This window comes from Chelonia mydas, chromosome 20 (assembly GCF_015237465.2).
Source record: "Chelonia mydas isolate rCheMyd1 chromosome 20, rCheMyd1.pri.v2, whole genome shotgun sequence".
Lineage (NCBI taxonomy): Eukaryota > Metazoa > Chordata > Testudines > Cheloniidae > Chelonia > Chelonia mydas.
This window is the reverse complement of record NC_051260.2, coordinates 15,232,993-15,249,092: the sequence shown is the minus strand read 5'-3', so window position 1 is coordinate 15,249,092 and position 16,100 is coordinate 15,232,993. Positions and strand designations below refer to the sequence as shown.

At 59.0% G+C, this 16,100-nt stretch overlaps 1 protein-coding gene across 1 annotated transcript; it reads left to right on the top strand.

Moving 5' to 3' along the window:
- The first annotated feature begins 836 nt into the window (after window positions 1-836).
- Window positions 837-14,800, top strand: ZNF653 (zinc finger protein 653). The gene is given in 12 exon segments (XM_037888153.2): window positions 837-917; window positions 1,012-1,052; window positions 1,054-1,153; window positions 1,156-1,493; window positions 5,093-5,136; window positions 8,567-8,782; window positions 9,169-9,759; window positions 10,904-11,072; window positions 11,449-11,560; window positions 12,556-12,670; window positions 13,427-13,526; window positions 14,095-14,800. Coding segments are annotated over 12 exon segments (2,085 nt in total). The 3' UTR covers window positions 14,273-14,800.
- Window positions 14,801-16,100: the final 1,300 nt, after the last annotated feature.

Below are 16,100 nucleotides of genomic sequence, written 5' to 3'. Positions count from 1 at the left end.
TGCTGCTCTGGCTGAGGGGACGGGGGGGCGCTGCTGATTATACAGCAGCTACTTGCTGGGGGGTTGTGACTGGGCTGAGCTGCCTCCAGCCGGCTCTTCAGCTAGTCAAGTCCAGCTGGGCCTGGGATCCTCATGGGTGGAGGGGCTGTGGGCTGGCTGGGCCCAGGTCGGTGGGTGGGTGGCTCTCCTGGGCCCAGGCGTGCAGGGGAGGGTGGTGGCTAGGCTGGCTGGCAGGGGTGTGTGTTGGCCTGTCTGTCCCAGGGGCTGGGTGTAATGGCCGTGGGGAGGGGGCTGGGCCTGAGGCAGTGGGGGGTCTGCCCTGGGGGGGCTGGGCCCCGGGAGGGGGGATGGGATGGGATGGGGGTCTGCCCTGGGGGGGCTGGGCCCCAAGAGGGGAGGGGGGATGGGATGGGATGGGGGTCTGCCCTGGGGGGGCTGGGCCCCAAGAGGGGAGGGGGGATGGGATGGGATGGGGGTCTGCCCTGGGGGGGCTGGGCCCCAAGAGGGGAGGGGGGATGGGATGGGATGGGGGTCTGCCCTGGGGGGGCTGGGCCCCGGGAGGGGAGGGGGGATGGGATGGGGGGTGGGGGTGTGCCCGGGGGAGGGGGGGGCTGAGGCGTCTGCCCGAGGGGGGCTGGGCCCCAGGAGGGGGGATCGGATGGGGGGCCCGCCTGGGCAGGGGCTGCCCTCCCTGGGGTCAGGCGGAGCTCGGGGCAGCCTGAACGCTGGGTCCCCCCTGAAAAGGCTGCTGGGGGGGGCACAGCCAGGCACCCAGTGCTGGGGCGCATGCGCAAGGGATCTCCGGGAGGGGGTGGAGGGAGAAAAATCTCCAGCGCATGCGCAAGAAGACCACCAGCCCTCGTAGCATTATCCGCACGTTGAGGGCGGAGCCTCTCTCACTCTCGACGGGCTCTTGGGCCCTGAACCCACCTCCCAGCGCAGGCGCAGTGGGGGGCCGCACCCGCGGCACGGCGCTGGGTGCGCATGCCTAGAGCGTAACGACGTGGGCAGGCGCGCGGCCGACCGCGGCGACTTTTCTCGCGGAGCAGCGAGGGGGCGGGGAACCGGAAGCGGGTCGCGGGCCGTTGACGTCACTGCCCCTGCGCCGGGCTCCTCCGAGCGGCCCACCAGCGGGCGGGGCGGCGCGGCCGGCTGGCGAGCGGGCTGGGGATGAGCGAGGCGCAGCGGGGCCCGGCCCCGGCCGCGGCGGCGGAGGAGGAGGAGCCCGAGGAGGAGGAGGCCGGGCCCGGCGCGGGGGAGGCGGGGGCCGGCGGCGGTGGCGGCCGCAAGGCCCGGGGGCGGCCCCGCCTGACCGAGTCCGACCGGGCCCGGCGCCGCCTCGAGTCCCGCAAGAAGTACGACGTGCGGCGGGTGTACCTGGGCGAGGCGCACGGGCCCTGGGTGGACCTGCGGCGGCGCAGCGGCTGGAGCGACGCCAAGCTGGCGGCCTATCTGCTGGGGCTGGAGCGGGGGCAGCGCGCGGGGCGCCGCGGGTGAGAGCCGGGCCCCCCAACCCCCCCGGGCCGGGACCCCAACTCTCCTCTCCCCCGGGCCCGCCAACTCTCCTTCCTCCTGGGCCCCCCCTTCCGCGGGGCCCCCAACCCCTCCCCCCGGGACCCCAACCCTCTCTCCCCCAACCCCTCGCCTTCCGCGGGGCCGGGCCCCCCCTTCCCCCCGGGCCGAGCCTCCAAACCCCCCTCCCCCGGGCCGGGCCCCCCAACCCACTCCCCTTGGCCAAGCCCCCGCTTCCCACCGGGCCAAGCCCCCCAACCGCCCCCTTCCGCGGGCCTCCCAACCGCCCCTCGCCTAGGCCGGGCCCCCCCTCCTCTGGGCCCGCCAACCCTCCTCCCGAGCTGGGCCCCCTAACCCTTCTACTGGGCCAAGGCTCCCGGCCCCCCCTTCCCCGGGCCTGCCAACTCCTCCCTTGGGCTGGGCCCCCCCCTTCCCCGTACACCCCCTACCTACTGGGGCGCCACAGGTGAAAGCTGGGTCCCCCCTCCCGAGGTGGGCCTCCCCGCCCGAGCCGGGACCACCAATCCCCCTCTCCTGGGCCCACCAACCCCTCCCTTGGGCCGGGCTGGGCCCCCCCTTCCCCATACAACCTCTACCTGCTGGGGCACCACGGGTGAGAACTGGGCCTCCCAGGCCCCCCTCCCTAGCCGGGCTCCCCTGCCCCCTTCCCAGGATGGCCCCCCCTTCCCTGTACACTCCCTACCTGCTGGGGCTGGAGTGGGGGCAGCACGTGGGGCGCCGCAGGTGAGAACCGGGTTCCCCAACCCTTCTCCTGGGCTGAGCGCCCCCTTCCCCATACACCCCTTACTGGCTGGAGGGGGGGCAGCGCACCATGGTTGAGAGCCCAGGCCTCCCAATCCCCACATCCGGCCCCCAGTCCTCCCCCGGGCCTGGACTCCCTCTCCCTTTATGCACCCTATTGGCTGGAGTGGGGGCAGTGCATAGGGTGCTGCAGGTGAGAGCCTGCATCTACTGAGCCAGATTCCCCCCCACCATGCTGGGCCAGGCCCCTCATTGACGCCTCCTCTCCTATCCCCGTCCCCGTATGCCCCTGGAGTGTGGGCAGCAAGTGGGGTGCCACAGGTGAGAGCCGGGGGGGGAGGTGGGAGATCAGACCCCTGACTAAGCTGGGACCCCTCATCCCTTACTCCCCACTCCCATATACCATTTCCTTCTAGACTGAGAGCCAGGACCACTCATTCCCTGACTCCATTGTCATACGCCCCGTTCCTGTTGGGGCAGGGACAGCAAGTGAGGGGATGGGATGAGGGAGGTGTGGGATCTGGACCCCTTTTACCCTACCCCCATCCCCTTATATCGCCTTCCCGCTGGATCTGGCGTAGGGGCAGGAGAGGGAAGCCTGGGGGGACCAGCACCCCTCATATGGGGGATTAATCCCATTGCCCCCATAGCATCTCTTGGGGAGAGAACGCTCATACAACCTGCTGGGACAGGGGCGGTGAGCAGCTAGATGGGGTGTCGTCCTCTCCCATATAGAGACGCTGGAGTATATCTTGTCCCTGCATGGATAGACACATTCCTTACAACGCCCCCGTCTGTTCTCATCTCCATCACCAGCTGAGGTGTAGCCAGTAGACTGAGAGGATGACAGCATTTGATGATGTCCTCATTTGACAGCAAAATGTGTGACCATATGGACTAGTGGTTAGAGCAAGTGATATGGTGTCGGAACTCCTGGGTTTTGTCCCCAGATTTCTCAGACACTCCCCCCGTGACCTATTCTAGTCACATTTTTACACCACCCTCATCATCGTGGTATGCGATCACCATGGTCAAGTCACCTCACACCTCTGCGCCTCAGTTTCCCCGTCTGGATAGAAGAGGCTCTAGAAAGGTGTAAAGTGTGAAGAATCTTGCTTGTACAGTTACGTCACTTTGAAGGGTGATTTTTGCCAACATTTTTATACCAGCCAAAGCCGTAGTGGAGATGCGGTTATACCAGCAAAGACTATAGTTTTGCTGGTACAGCTCATTTTGCTCTGGGTACTGGCCATACCAGGCAGCACTCTCTTTCGCCGGGATAAACTGCTCAGTGCTAGGAAGGTTTGCCCTTACAGCCTTATCGGCAAACCACCTCTAGCGTGGAGATGCCTAAGATACACACCTCATGCTGCTTTTGTCGTGACTGAATTCCAGTGGTCCACTTCTGCTGTGGATCTGCAAAGATGGGCACTATTTTAAAGCAGAACTGTTTACGCTCTCTGCCGCTCCCCAGCTGATTGTTAAATCATGCTAGTGTCACGGTCTGCATCCCAGATCAGAGCGCTGGTCCTTCTAACTCAGTGTGCCCTGACAGCGATTGGTGACGAATGCTTCAGGGGAAGAGATCTCATCCAGCAGTACTATACCGTGCAGGGAAATTACTCTCTGATCCCAGCTCCTATACAAGAACTAGTGCATTTCCCTTGTGGTATTGTGTCCTAGGTGCTGATCCTGCGACGAGAGAGACATGGGCAGTTTATCTGCGTTCTCGTGGTGCTGCATCTGAGTCATTGTGGGTCTGTGAAGGTGCAGAGATCCACCTGCATGCATTTCGCTGCAGGTTCAGGGCCTCAGCAAGTATAACAGGCTCTGGGGATTTTTCACCTTCCTCTGCAGCATGGGGTGTGGCTCACCTGCTGGTATCATCTGGGCATGTCTGACCTGAACAATGCCCTGCCATCACAGGGGCATCCATGGCACCTCAGTCTCTCCTGTTGTCTGTCTTTGCCTCAGTTTAGTCTCTTGAGGACTAAAATGCTTTAGTCTAACTAAAGTCACTGGGCTCGCTATGGGGTGTCTGTCGTGGCTTGTGATACACAGAAGATCAGATGAGATAATCTGGCCTTAAATTGTTTATGTAATAACCTGCACAGTGAATTTCCCAGTTTAATTATACAGTGGAAGAAAACCAACTAAAGTGTTCTTCATGGCCTCACTGTATTAAGGGCATTGTCCCTTTGGGTAGCATCTAGTCAGCTAGATTTCATGGATCAGCAATCCATGGCTGTGCTCTGCTGAGAGAATTTGGGAGCAAAGGGTTTAGATTGCTCACCAGTCACTGATCTAAGCCCTTCAAAGTATTTCTTTTGCAAAAGATCATGAATGAGGGGGCTGGTTTTCAGACAGAGGAGTAACCAATATAAACTTCAGAGTGGTAGCAGTGTTAGTCTGTATCAACAAAAAGAATGAGGAGTACTTGTGGCATCTTAGAGACTAACACATTTATTTGAGCTTGATGATATAAGGGATGGATGTCTCTCCCTTTGTGCTCAGGTAGAACAGAGCTCTTTATGTAGTCTTTAAAAACCAATAAATAAGTAGCCCTGCCTCTGTTATAAACCTTGACAGTAAACCCTGCTTCTGGGAATTCCTCTCTGAGATCTGCATCACATAAGGTGCAGGTACCATGACCTGGGGCAAGTCACTGAATCTATGCCTCAGTTTCCCCATCTGTAAAAGCGGGGGCGGGGGGGGAGATAATAGCACAGCCCTGCCTCCTACGTTAAAAGGTTGATATGTCCTGATACGACAGCACTGGGGGCATGTGCTAAATCAGTGCTCTCTTTTTCTGTTGCAGGAAACCATGGGAGCAAATCCCTAAAAAGCCAAAACGAAAGAAAAGTAAGTGAGTTTTCCTGTGGGATCCAGCTTGTGACAGTGTCTGAATGTGGGTGTACAAAGAACACGTCAAAGATCTCTGCCTGCCCCCGGAAACCTGTTCTTTCAATCCTCTTTGCTAGCACAGCCATCTGGCCAATCCCCCGCCAGGTGGCCTTTGTCTGTGTTTGTACAGCACCTAACACAATGGAGTCCTGCTTCATGACTGAGGAGCCCTACCGCTACCGTACTCCGCCTAATAATGTACAGCACGTTACACAGTGGGGTTCCTTCTCCATTACTGGGGAACTCTTATCACTGCTGTAATCCACCTAATAATGTACAGCACCTAACACAATGTGGTCCTGCTCCATGATTGGGTAACTCTACTTCTAGTGTAATATACATAACATACAGGGGCCAGCACAATGTGGTGGGGGCTGTGACTGGGGCTCCTGGGCACTACCATAATACACCTAATAGATAATGTACAGCACCTAGCAAAATGCAGTCCTGGGCAATGACTGGGGCTCCTTTGGTGCTGTAATATACCTAATAAATTACAGCACCCAGCATAATGGGGTCCTAGTCCATGATTAGGGCTCATTGAGGTGGCCGTAATACACCTAAACAATAACGTACCGTGCCTAGGACAAATGGTTCCGTGACTAGGGCTCCTAGACGCTACTGTAACATAATAAATAATAATCCTCCCTGACGTGTAAGAATTGCTCACCCGGACAGCCTTTCTCCTAGCTACGCAAACGTCAAACGTACTAAGCCGTTTGCTGCAGTAGTGTTGGATACAGGCTGGTTTTTCTTGGTCTGACCCCTGGTGCTGACAGGTGGTAAAGGCTGGTGTTTTACTTCTGTCTTTACTGGGGGAACGACGAGTGCAGAAATATCTGGCATGTTATTGAGGGAGGGACCTACAAGGCTACGTGCCCATTGAAGGGGTCCATAGACCGCAGTGGAGTTTTCATGTATACAGCCCAAAACTGCAGTCCAGGCCTGGAGAGCCGGCTAGCGAAGACTTGCCACTGACCGTAGAGCTGCGTGGCTGTTCTTGCTGGAAGGCTGGCTGAGCAGGCTCAGTGGCGGGCTGCAAGTCACTAAAGCCCCGCCTCCGAGGGAGGGAAATCGAGAGCCATGTGGCTTTTTGTGTGTCTGAGCTTCAGATCTAAACCCCACTCCTGGGTGTGAGGGTGGGGTAGTGGTTAGAGCATGAGCCTTGATCCCAGGGCTTGTAGGTCCAATTCCCAGTTCTGCGGCTGCCTCCCTGGGTGACCTTGGGCAAGTCACTCTGCGTCAGTTTGCCATCTGTATAGACCTGCCCTGACCCAGGTGGCTAGCAAAGCTAAACCCATCAATGAATGGGAGGTGCTCAGATACCACTGTTAGGGCGCTGTATACGTATCTTAACAGATGTTCAGCATCCCCTGACACTTCCAAGGGGTTTACCCCGCTGCCTTACTCATAGTTTTCCCACCCACACTGTGTTCTTCCCCAGAGGTGGCTGCATTCCCCTTGAGGGGAAAAGGCTATAGAAATGTAGGTTGTGAGCTGCCAAAGTTCATAGCACAGACAGCGGAAATGGTGGGCCGGTGACACACGGCCGGAGCGGGCAAAGCAGGATGGAGATGTAGGACTCCTCAGACAGACCTCCCTCTGCCTGTGTAGAGGAGGAGGGTAGTACAGGTGTTTGCAAAGCAGGGAGGCAACCTGCTCAGTGTTCATCGCTGTTACAGTCTGGTCCCAGCGTCTTATCATCTGAAGGAGACCTTTGCTTTTGAAATGAATACCTGTTTGGGTGCAGCTCTGGTCTGAGCTCCCTGCCCTGGAAGGAGGCCACGTTACAATTCGGATTCCTCCAGCAGCAGATGCCCCTCTCCTGGTAATGTTAAAAATGGTCAAAGAGGCTCTACAGGAATGACAGAGAAGGATTGTGACTGTAGCAGAGGTGCTGTCATGGCACTTCGCTGCTCCACTGTTCTGAGCTCAAACGCAGGACAGCTGGGGAAAGAATTGTCCTTTCTCTGGGAGGCTGGGTGACCCAGCAGGGACTGGTCCTACTGCAGGTGTAACGGGCTGAGCCAGCAGCCACTGTGTTGGCAGTGCCATAGAATCACAGAAAGGTGGGGCTGGAAGGGACCTCGAGAGCTCATCAGGCCCAGCTCTCTGTGCTGAGGCAGGAGCAAATAAACTTCAACCATCCCTGACCTAAAACCTCCAGTGTCAGGGATCCCACAGCCTACCTTGGACGCCTGGTGCAGAGCTTAACTCCTCTGAGAGTTAATTAGAAAGTTTTTCCTAATATCTAACCTAAATCTCCCTCGCTGCAGATGAAGCCCATTGCTTCTTGTCTGGCCTTCAGTGGCTGTGGAGAACAATTGATCCCTGTCCTCTTTGTAACAGCCTTTAACCTATCTGAAGACTTCTGAGAAGTCTACAGAGGAGACCTGAGGACTAAATGTGCCCCCGTTTTTAACCTTTCCCCATAGGTCAGGTCTTTTAAATCTTTGATCATTTTTGTGGCTCTCCTCTGGAGTCTCCAGTTTATCCACGTCCTTCCTAAAATTCAGCGCGCAGAATTGGACACAAGACTCCAGCTGAGGCCTCACCAGTGCTGTGTAGAGCGGGACAGTGACCTCCTGTGTCTTACATGTGACACTCCTGCCAATACAATGATATTAACTGTTTTTGCAGCTGCGTCACACTATTGACTCATTTTCAGTTTGAGATCCAGTAGAACACCAGCGCTTTCTCCATGGTACTGCTACCTAGCCAGTCGGTCCCCAGGTTGTAGTAGTGCTTTTCATATTTCCTTCCTAAAAGTCCTACTTTCCACTTGTCTTTCATGGATTTCATCTTGTTGATTTCAGGCCAATTCTCCAATTTGTCCGGGACGTTATGAATTTGAATCCTGTCCTCCAAAGTGCTTGCAACCCCTCCCCGCTTGCTGTCATTTGCAGATGTTCTAAGCAAACTCTCCCCTCCGTTATCCAAATCATTAAAGAAAATATTGACTAGAATCAGGCCCAGGACTGACCTTTGTGGGACCCCCCCTAGACACGCCCTCCCAGGCAACCATTGATAACTAATCGTTGAGGGTGGTCTTTGGACCAGTTGTACACCCCCCTTATAGTGATTTCATCTAGACCACATTTCCCTAGAGTGCTTATGCAATTGTCGTTTGGGACTGTGTCAAAAGCCTCCCCAAAATGAAGATCTGTCATGTCTGCAGCTTCCCCCCTTACCCATGAGGCCAATAACCTTGGTATGATTTGGTCATGTCTGCCCGGAGCCTGGTCTGCGTACTAAACAGGCTTTGCCTGGAGGCCACGTTGCTGCTGCCTGGCTCCATCTGTGTATCCACACAGAAACAATTTTTTGCAAGGGGCGCGCCCCTTTGATTCCCTGTGGTTGGCTAACGTGCCTCTCTGCTCCCCCCAAGGAAGGAGGCGGAACGTCAACTGCCTGAAGAATATGGTGATCTGGTACGAGGACCACAAGAACCGCTGCCCCTACGAGCCCCACCTGTCGGAGCTAGACCCCACCTTCGGGCTGTACACCACGGCCGTGTGGCAGTGCGAGGCCGGGCACCGCTACTTCCAGGACCTGCACTCCCCTCTGAAGCCGCTCAGTGACTCCGAGAACGAGAGTGACGATGGTGAGCAGGGGGCAGCCGGGATCCTAGTCTCCCAAGGCAGCCAGTGGGCAGGGTGGCGCTTAGTGCCACCTGCACCGTGTAGCCTGTTGTGTGGCGTTGCAGCGCATCCCACCCCAGAGGTGGCCGCATTTCAGCTTGAGGGGAGTGATCCCTAGGCCTGAAAGGCAGCTGTTCAATTAGTGTGTCTAAGTAAGATCCAGCTGGATGGGAGGTGATCGTTACGGTGCTAACAGATGGGCACCTCAGCAGACCAGGAGCACTCCCCCAGCCCTGAGGGTTGGGCAGGGTAATGCTAGGCAGGAGGAAGATCCAGGGATCCCTCAAAGCCAGGGGAGAGTCCTGCTCTGTCTCTAACCTGCGACCACTGATCGCTCTCCTCACTGCAGCTGGCAACGGGGTAGGGGCCGGAAGCTCGGACTCCTCCGAGGAGAGCTCCAGCTCGGGGTCGGAGGAGCAGCCTGAGAGCCGTAAGGCCAAGGCCCAGCAGCAGCTGCCTCCGTCGGCCGTGGAAGGCGGGAGCAGCAGCGGCCTCATCACGCAGGACGGCATCCACATCCCGTTCGAGCACCACATCGAGAACCTGACGGCCGAGCAGGGCGCCTCCATGTGCCACAACCCGCCTCTCAACGGCCCGGAGAGCATGGAGACCGTGGTGTGCGTCCCCATGCCCGTCCAGGTGGGCTCAGGCCATGGGACTCTCTTTGAGAACGTGACGCAGGAGACTCTCGGGGAGGTGGTGGCCAGCTGCCCCGTGCAGGGCATGATGCAGGGCTCCCAGGTGATCATCATCGCCGGGCCCGGCTACGACGCCCTGACGGCGGAGGGCATCCAGCTCAACGTCACCAGCAGCGGGGGCGAGGAGATGCCCTGCACCATGATCGAGGGCGTCGCCGCCTACACCCAGACAGAGCCGGAGAACATGCAGCCCGGCAGCGGGGAACCGGTGGAGAGCGGGGAGTGCATTGAAACCAAAAAAGGTAGCTGTGACCAGCCCTCGGGGGGCGGCCTGCCCCCCTAGCTAAGCATGGGGAGCTTGGTCGGTGTTGGGAGGGGAGACCTCCAAAGAGATCCGAGAGTGCCCTGAAAAATGGTGCTGTGTATTCCATGGGGGCCTTCTCCAGGGTCACAGCATGGCGCTAGGGGGCACTGTGCTGCTGGGAGTGAGCTGGGCTGCTCAGTAAGGGATGCTGTCTCCTCGGGCTTAGTGCTGACTCCAGTGCCCCAGTGTAGTGCTAGGGGTTGGTGTGGGTGGCTCCGTAGGGGGCGCTGACCCCTGGTTCTGATGTCCCGGTGTGGTGCCAGGGAGGGGCTCCGTAGGGGGTGCTGTCCCCTGGATCTGATGTCCCGGGGTGGTGCCAGGCAGGGGCTCCGTCGGGGGCGCTGACCCCTGGATCTGATGTCCCGGGGTGGTGCCAAGGAGGGGCTCCGTAGGGGGCGCTGACCTCTGGATCTGATGTCCCAGGGAGGGGCTCCGTAGGGGGCGCTGTCCCCTGGATCTGCTGTCCCGGCGTAGGGCCAGGCAGGGGCTCCGTCAGGGGTGCTGACCCCTGGATCTGATGTCCCGGGGTGGTGCCAAGGAGGGGCTCCGTAGGGGGTGCTGACCTCTGGATCTGATGTCCCAGGGAGGGGCTCCGTAGGGGGCGCTGTCCCCTGGATCTGATGTCCCGGGATGGGGCCAGGCAGGGGCTCCGTAGGGGGCGCTGACCCCTGGATCTGATGTTTTGGATGATGCCACAGCTGGAGAGGAGAACTCTGTTGCTGACTCACTGTGTTGGGTGAGAGACAGAAATTAGGGCCTGCTCATGTGCCCCATTAAAAATCCCAGGTCACTTGACTTCCCGTTAAGTGTTAACCCTGATGTAATTGCGTTTCGCCTCCGCCATCCGTAGGTTCAGCTGGCTCCAGGACTCTCCCCTTCTTGTCCTGACCCTGTGCGCGGTGTTAAACAGCTGCTGGGCTCCGCAGCAGACCTGGCTGCATTTCAGTGGCCAGCGGCTCTTGCCTGCCTCTGGGATGGGGCCTGCGTGTTAACTACTTCATGTTTGAAAAGCTTCGCCAGATTCTCGCCGACAGGCGTTCGCCGCACGGCGCGTCCTTCTGACACCTGTTTTGTGGTGGCAGAAAAAGAAGACCTTTATGGGCTCAAAAAGGAGGAGCTGCAGCCCCCCCCGGAAATGGAGATGCCGGAAGACCTGGAGCCGGCCCAAGAGAACATGGAGCCGGAGCCCGAGGAGATGGACGGCAGTGACATGTCGGCCATCATCTACGAGATTCCGAAGGAACCGGAGAAGTGAGTGTCGCGGTGAAGGGGCGGGGCACCGTGGAGCTGTTAGCTGTCTTTACAAGGTCTCTGCAAACCCAGCAACGGACCCTGCTCGTGCCTCGGTTTCCCCACTCGGGCAAGCCAGAGATCTGGCCAGCTGCGTCAGTGAGCCTCCTAGTATTTCCTTCCCTTTTCCGTGCGTTGCGTTTGTTGCTCAAACACAGAGGCAGCTCAGCCCCAATCCAGACGGGTAAACCTGGGGCCGTCTGCGCCCCCTCCCTCCCCGAGCCTCTGCCTTGGGGGGCCTTCCGCTGCTTCCTCCACAGCAGCTGTCTCTCCCTAGCCAGGCAGGCAGCACGTTGCCCGCCCCTGCCTGCGGCTGACCCCTCCTTTCCCCGTGCAGGAGGCGGCGAAGCAGACGGGGCCGCGTGATGGATGCCGACGGCATGCTGGAAATGTTCCACTGCCCTTATGAAGGATGCAGCCAGGTCTACGTAGCACTTAGTAGCTTTCAGGTAAGATTTGTGCGCGTCAGTTTCCTACAGCCCTGTCTCTGGGGGTGGGTTTTAAGAGTGCTCCAGGGGGGCTGGCTGGGAGCCTCGTTCTGGCCCCTCCCCTCCCCCCCAGAGACGGGAAAATGCTCTGGCCGGCTGGTTATTCTCTGCAGAGGGAGCTTGAGCAGTGACGCTCAGGGGTTGCTTTCCCTTTGGTGCAGGTGAGTTTCACTTCCTGGTTTATGGGTCGCTAGGACCTGCCTGGAGCGGTGGGTTTCCAGCACTGTCGGGTGGGGCGTCCTTACAGGCTGTGTTGGGAACTTGACAGTGCCCTGGAGATATTTCTGTTGCATTTTGTCACAAAACCCGAACATTGAGCCCACTTGGCCACATCCCTCCGCTCGAGAGACAGCAACGGAGCATGGCTCAGTGACTAGGGAGAACCAGGTTTAATTCCCTGCTTTGCCACAGACTGACTGGGGCACCTGGGGCAAGTCATTTAGCTATTCTTTGCCTCAGTTTTCCCATCTGCACAATGGGAATAATAGCCCAGGGAATGGGGGCCAGATTAGCCCTGGCTCTGTGTCTAACCAAGGTTCTGTTTTAGTCTTGGACGTCTGCTTGGACAATTGGCAAATCATTTAACGTTACGGCCTCGGGGCCCCACCTCACCATCCCCAAGTGAACTCCTAAGCTACCCCTACGCTGGCTTTGGGGACGGGTTGGTTCCAACGCTGTATCAACAGGGTGTCGTCTTGTTGGGGGAGGGAATCTCTGGGTGTGGACTGTGGGGTGAGGGAGTTTGTCGAGGTTGAGTCTGGAGAGCAGGGTAGCTCCAGCTGTGGTGGCCGAGGCGCCATGTTGTGAGGCAGGGAAAACGCTCTGGGGGACGAGCTCTGATGTGGGAATTCCTGCCCGTTACCAGGGGGTTGTAGCAGCCTCTGCTTTGTGGGTGGGTGGGTGTGGTCGGGGGCATGGTCTAGCCCTCTGTTCCCCCTCTCTCCTTGTCTCTCCAGAATCACGTCAACCTCGTCCACCGGAAAGGAAAAACAAAAGTGTGTCCCCACCCGGGCTGTGGCAAGAAGTTCTACCTGTCCAACCATCTCCGCAGGCACATGATCATTCACTCAGGTGCGTCCCCTGGGCTCTCTTCCCTGGCGCCCCCTCCTCCTTCCCGTGGCCAGCTGGCCTTTGTCCTGCCCTGTGCTGTTCTGGTGAGACGCTGACTCCCGCAGTATGTGTGGCTAGGGCCCTCCAGTCATGCAACGGCAGACTCTGCTCCACCTTTCGCCATGTGGCACCCGGTTCTTGGGCACTCAGCTGCCTCTGCTTAGTCTTCGCTTCCCCCCGGACCCATCCCCATCCTGTCCCACCCTCTGCATGGCACAAGAACACCTGGGAAGGGAACTGGGTCTGGTTCGGATTCCCCCCAGGGTCAGCTGTCTCACTCTGGTCACTTTCAACCCTGACGTTAAGGGGTGGTGCGGGGAGAGTCCAAAATCCAGAACAAACGGAAGCACTTGCTGGAAATCTTCTATAGAAGAGATCTGCCAATACAGGAAAGCTCAGGACACCCCCTTGACAACCCCCTGGCTGGGTTATCCTCTGGGATCGACCCAGGACCTCTTGATTTAAAAGCAGGGTGCTCTCCTGCCTGAGCTAAGGGATGTCACTCTTTTCGCTGGCACACCTGGCAGTCTCAGACATCTTATGTGGGAGACAAAGACCCTGTGTGATGTCCTAGCTGGGTAGGAGTCACCCCTTTGGGCAAGTTAAGGGTCTGCTTGTGTGGGCAGAGAGGGACCCGGGATTCTCCTGCTGAGGTCTCTTGACTGTGAATCTCGGCTGCGCCCCTCCAGGAGTAACCCCGTTCTTTGTGCCCCGCAGGCGTCCGTGAATTTACCTGTGAAACCTGTGGGAAATCTTTCAAGCGGAAGAATCACCTGGAGGTGCATCGCCGGACACACACGGGAGAGACGCCCCTCCAGTACGTGCGGGGGAAGTTGTGGGGGGCAGGGGTGACCCATTTAGGAACCCAACCCAGGCTCATACGAGCCCATGGAGCGGAGCAGCTCTGTGTCTCACCACCTCTGGGGTAGAGCAAGTCAGCAGGAGTTAAAGCCGGGACGAGTGGGGTGGGGTGCGTGGCTCTGCCCCTCTGGCACCTGGGTCTTTTATTACTGACACGACTTGAGATGAGGTTGCTGTGCCCCAGAGGATCCTAATGAGCTTTTCAAAGGTGGTGGGGAGGTTACCCCTCTCCCCACTGAAATGCAGGAATCCCTCGCCTGGTGCTGAGCCGCAGACACCTCTGGGGTGGGGCGCAGGGGCTGTGAACAGCACATGGTAATGCTGCCTGACAGTGGGACCAGGAAGTGAAAAATGCCACCTCCAGCTGACCGTGTGGGCAGTGGGGTGGGGAGTATTTAGCTCAGCAGTGGTAGGAAGCGCACTCCTGCAGAGAGGGCCCTCAGCTCGTTAGGGGCATGCCGCAGTCAGGCCCTGGGACGGGCCCGAGGGGTACAGCCTGCGTGACTATGTCTGGCCCCCCCCAGGTGCGAGATCTGTGGGTACCAGTGCCGGCAGAGAGCGTCTCTCAACTGGCACATGAAGAAGCACACTTCCGAAGTTCAGTACAACTTCACCTGCGAGCACTGTGGCAAACGCTTCGAAAAGATGGACAGCGTCAAATTCCACAAGCTAAAGAGCCACCCAGATCACAAGGCCACGTGATCCTGGCTGGGGCGTCCTTCCGGAGCCTCGGACCGCTTTATTTATTTCCCCGCCGGGGGACCCTCTGCCGCCTCCCTTCCCCTCCCCGGACGATGGCAGCGTTGGCGGTGCCGGCTCCCACCTCTAGGGGTGAGATCACAGAGCCCTGGGGTGGCCCGTGTCTTCCCCGGCCAGGAGAGGGGGTGCTGAGCCCGGAGCAGGCAGCATGCGTGTGAGTGTGTGTGTGACATGTCGTGGCCTCCAGCAGGGAGCCCCCGCATTCTACCAGGGCGCGGCAGGGTGAGATTTTTTAGCTTGCTTTTACTATCGAGGCCGTGGGGGCTCCGGTGTCGAGCAAACAGAGGGGGGACGTGACATGCTCATTTGCAGAAGAGGGCCTGGCCTGGCCTGCTCAGACTCAAGGGAGAGCGAAATGCAGCACATGGTGGCTCCTTCCCCCATCCTAGGGGCCGGAGGGGTGGGGTTCGGCCGTCACACCGGGATGGCGGTGAACAAAACGCCCCAACCATTAAACCGACACTACTTTTATCTGCCCGCCTCCTGGCATCTTCCTCCCCAGCGGGCAGTGTCCTTGGAGGGGGACGGGGAGCGCTGGGAGCGGCCCTGCGATCATACCAGCCAGCCATGTGCCCGAGGCTGTTCGGCATGGGACCCGCACTGGCTGATCCTCTGAGTTTTTGGGGCACGTGCCCCCCTGTGCAGGGTGGGCCCAGACTTCCAGCGTCTCCTCTTTCCTGTAAAGCAACGAAGTGTCTTGCTGGTGTGGGTGTGAACAAAACCGTCAAGGCCCGTCCCAGTGCTGCCTGAGTGTGCCGCGAGCCTGCGCCAGCCGCTCTAGAGCAGGGTTACCGTTGATGGCATCGGCGCCGTGCCAAATGTCACTCCTGGGACCCTGGCTGCTGCTCCCAGGTTGCCAGCAGCTGAGCGGCTGCTTCCCTAGTGGGGGCAAAGGAGAAGCCTGGCCCTGGCTCAGAGAAACCTCCCTCTCCTCCTCCCGCTGGGGTGTGGCCCTGGCGCAGCTGTCCATGCTACCTTTCTCCGATCCCTTTCCACATCCTCGGAGTCTCTGCCCCAGGCTCCCAGCTGGGAGTCATTCCCATTCTGCCTCAGTTTCTCTTTGGTGCTCTCCCACCTGGGACCCTAATGAGGGCAGCAATATTCTACAGGCAGTGCCCATGGGCTGAGTCTCCTACCACCAGGGGGCAGGTGCTGCCAGAGGGGAAAGGCCCCATGTCCCAGCCCCTGCCCCCAACCCAGCCAGTCCCCTACCCTGGGGTAGATCGGAGCCAGCGCCCTCTAGAGGTGAAAGGCTCCGTTTTGGGGTAGATTGGCAGAGTGGCATTCACTTCCTTTCAGTTCTTGAGGCAGGCCGGGGGCCCTGGTGGCGCGGGGGCTGAATGACCTGGCTGGGTTTTGGGGCAGGCCGGGGGCCCTGGTGGCGCGGGGGCTGAAGGAGCTGGCTGGGTCTTGGGGCAGGCTGGGGGCCCTGGTGGCGCAGGGGCTGAAGGAGCTGGCTGGGTCTCGGCTTAGATGCCAGCATGAGAGTGTAGGGAAGGTAAGAAAAGCAGCTGCAGAGTTTGCCTGTGTCCTGCTCAGTGTGGGAGCAGGGAGGGGACTGACTGTGGGGTAGCCCCGAATCCCCCCCTTCGTTCACTTCAATCCACCCTGGGGTCACTTTGCTGACTTGCCCCATGAGAGGTGAGATGCTGAAGGGCAGCTGGCTGGGGGGCAAAAAGCCCCCTAGAGAGCAAAAGATCCAGGGTTGGGGGTTTCCAGTCATTCAGCCTGGCATGGTTGGAGGGCAGGTTCGTGCCAGGAGAGCCCAGAA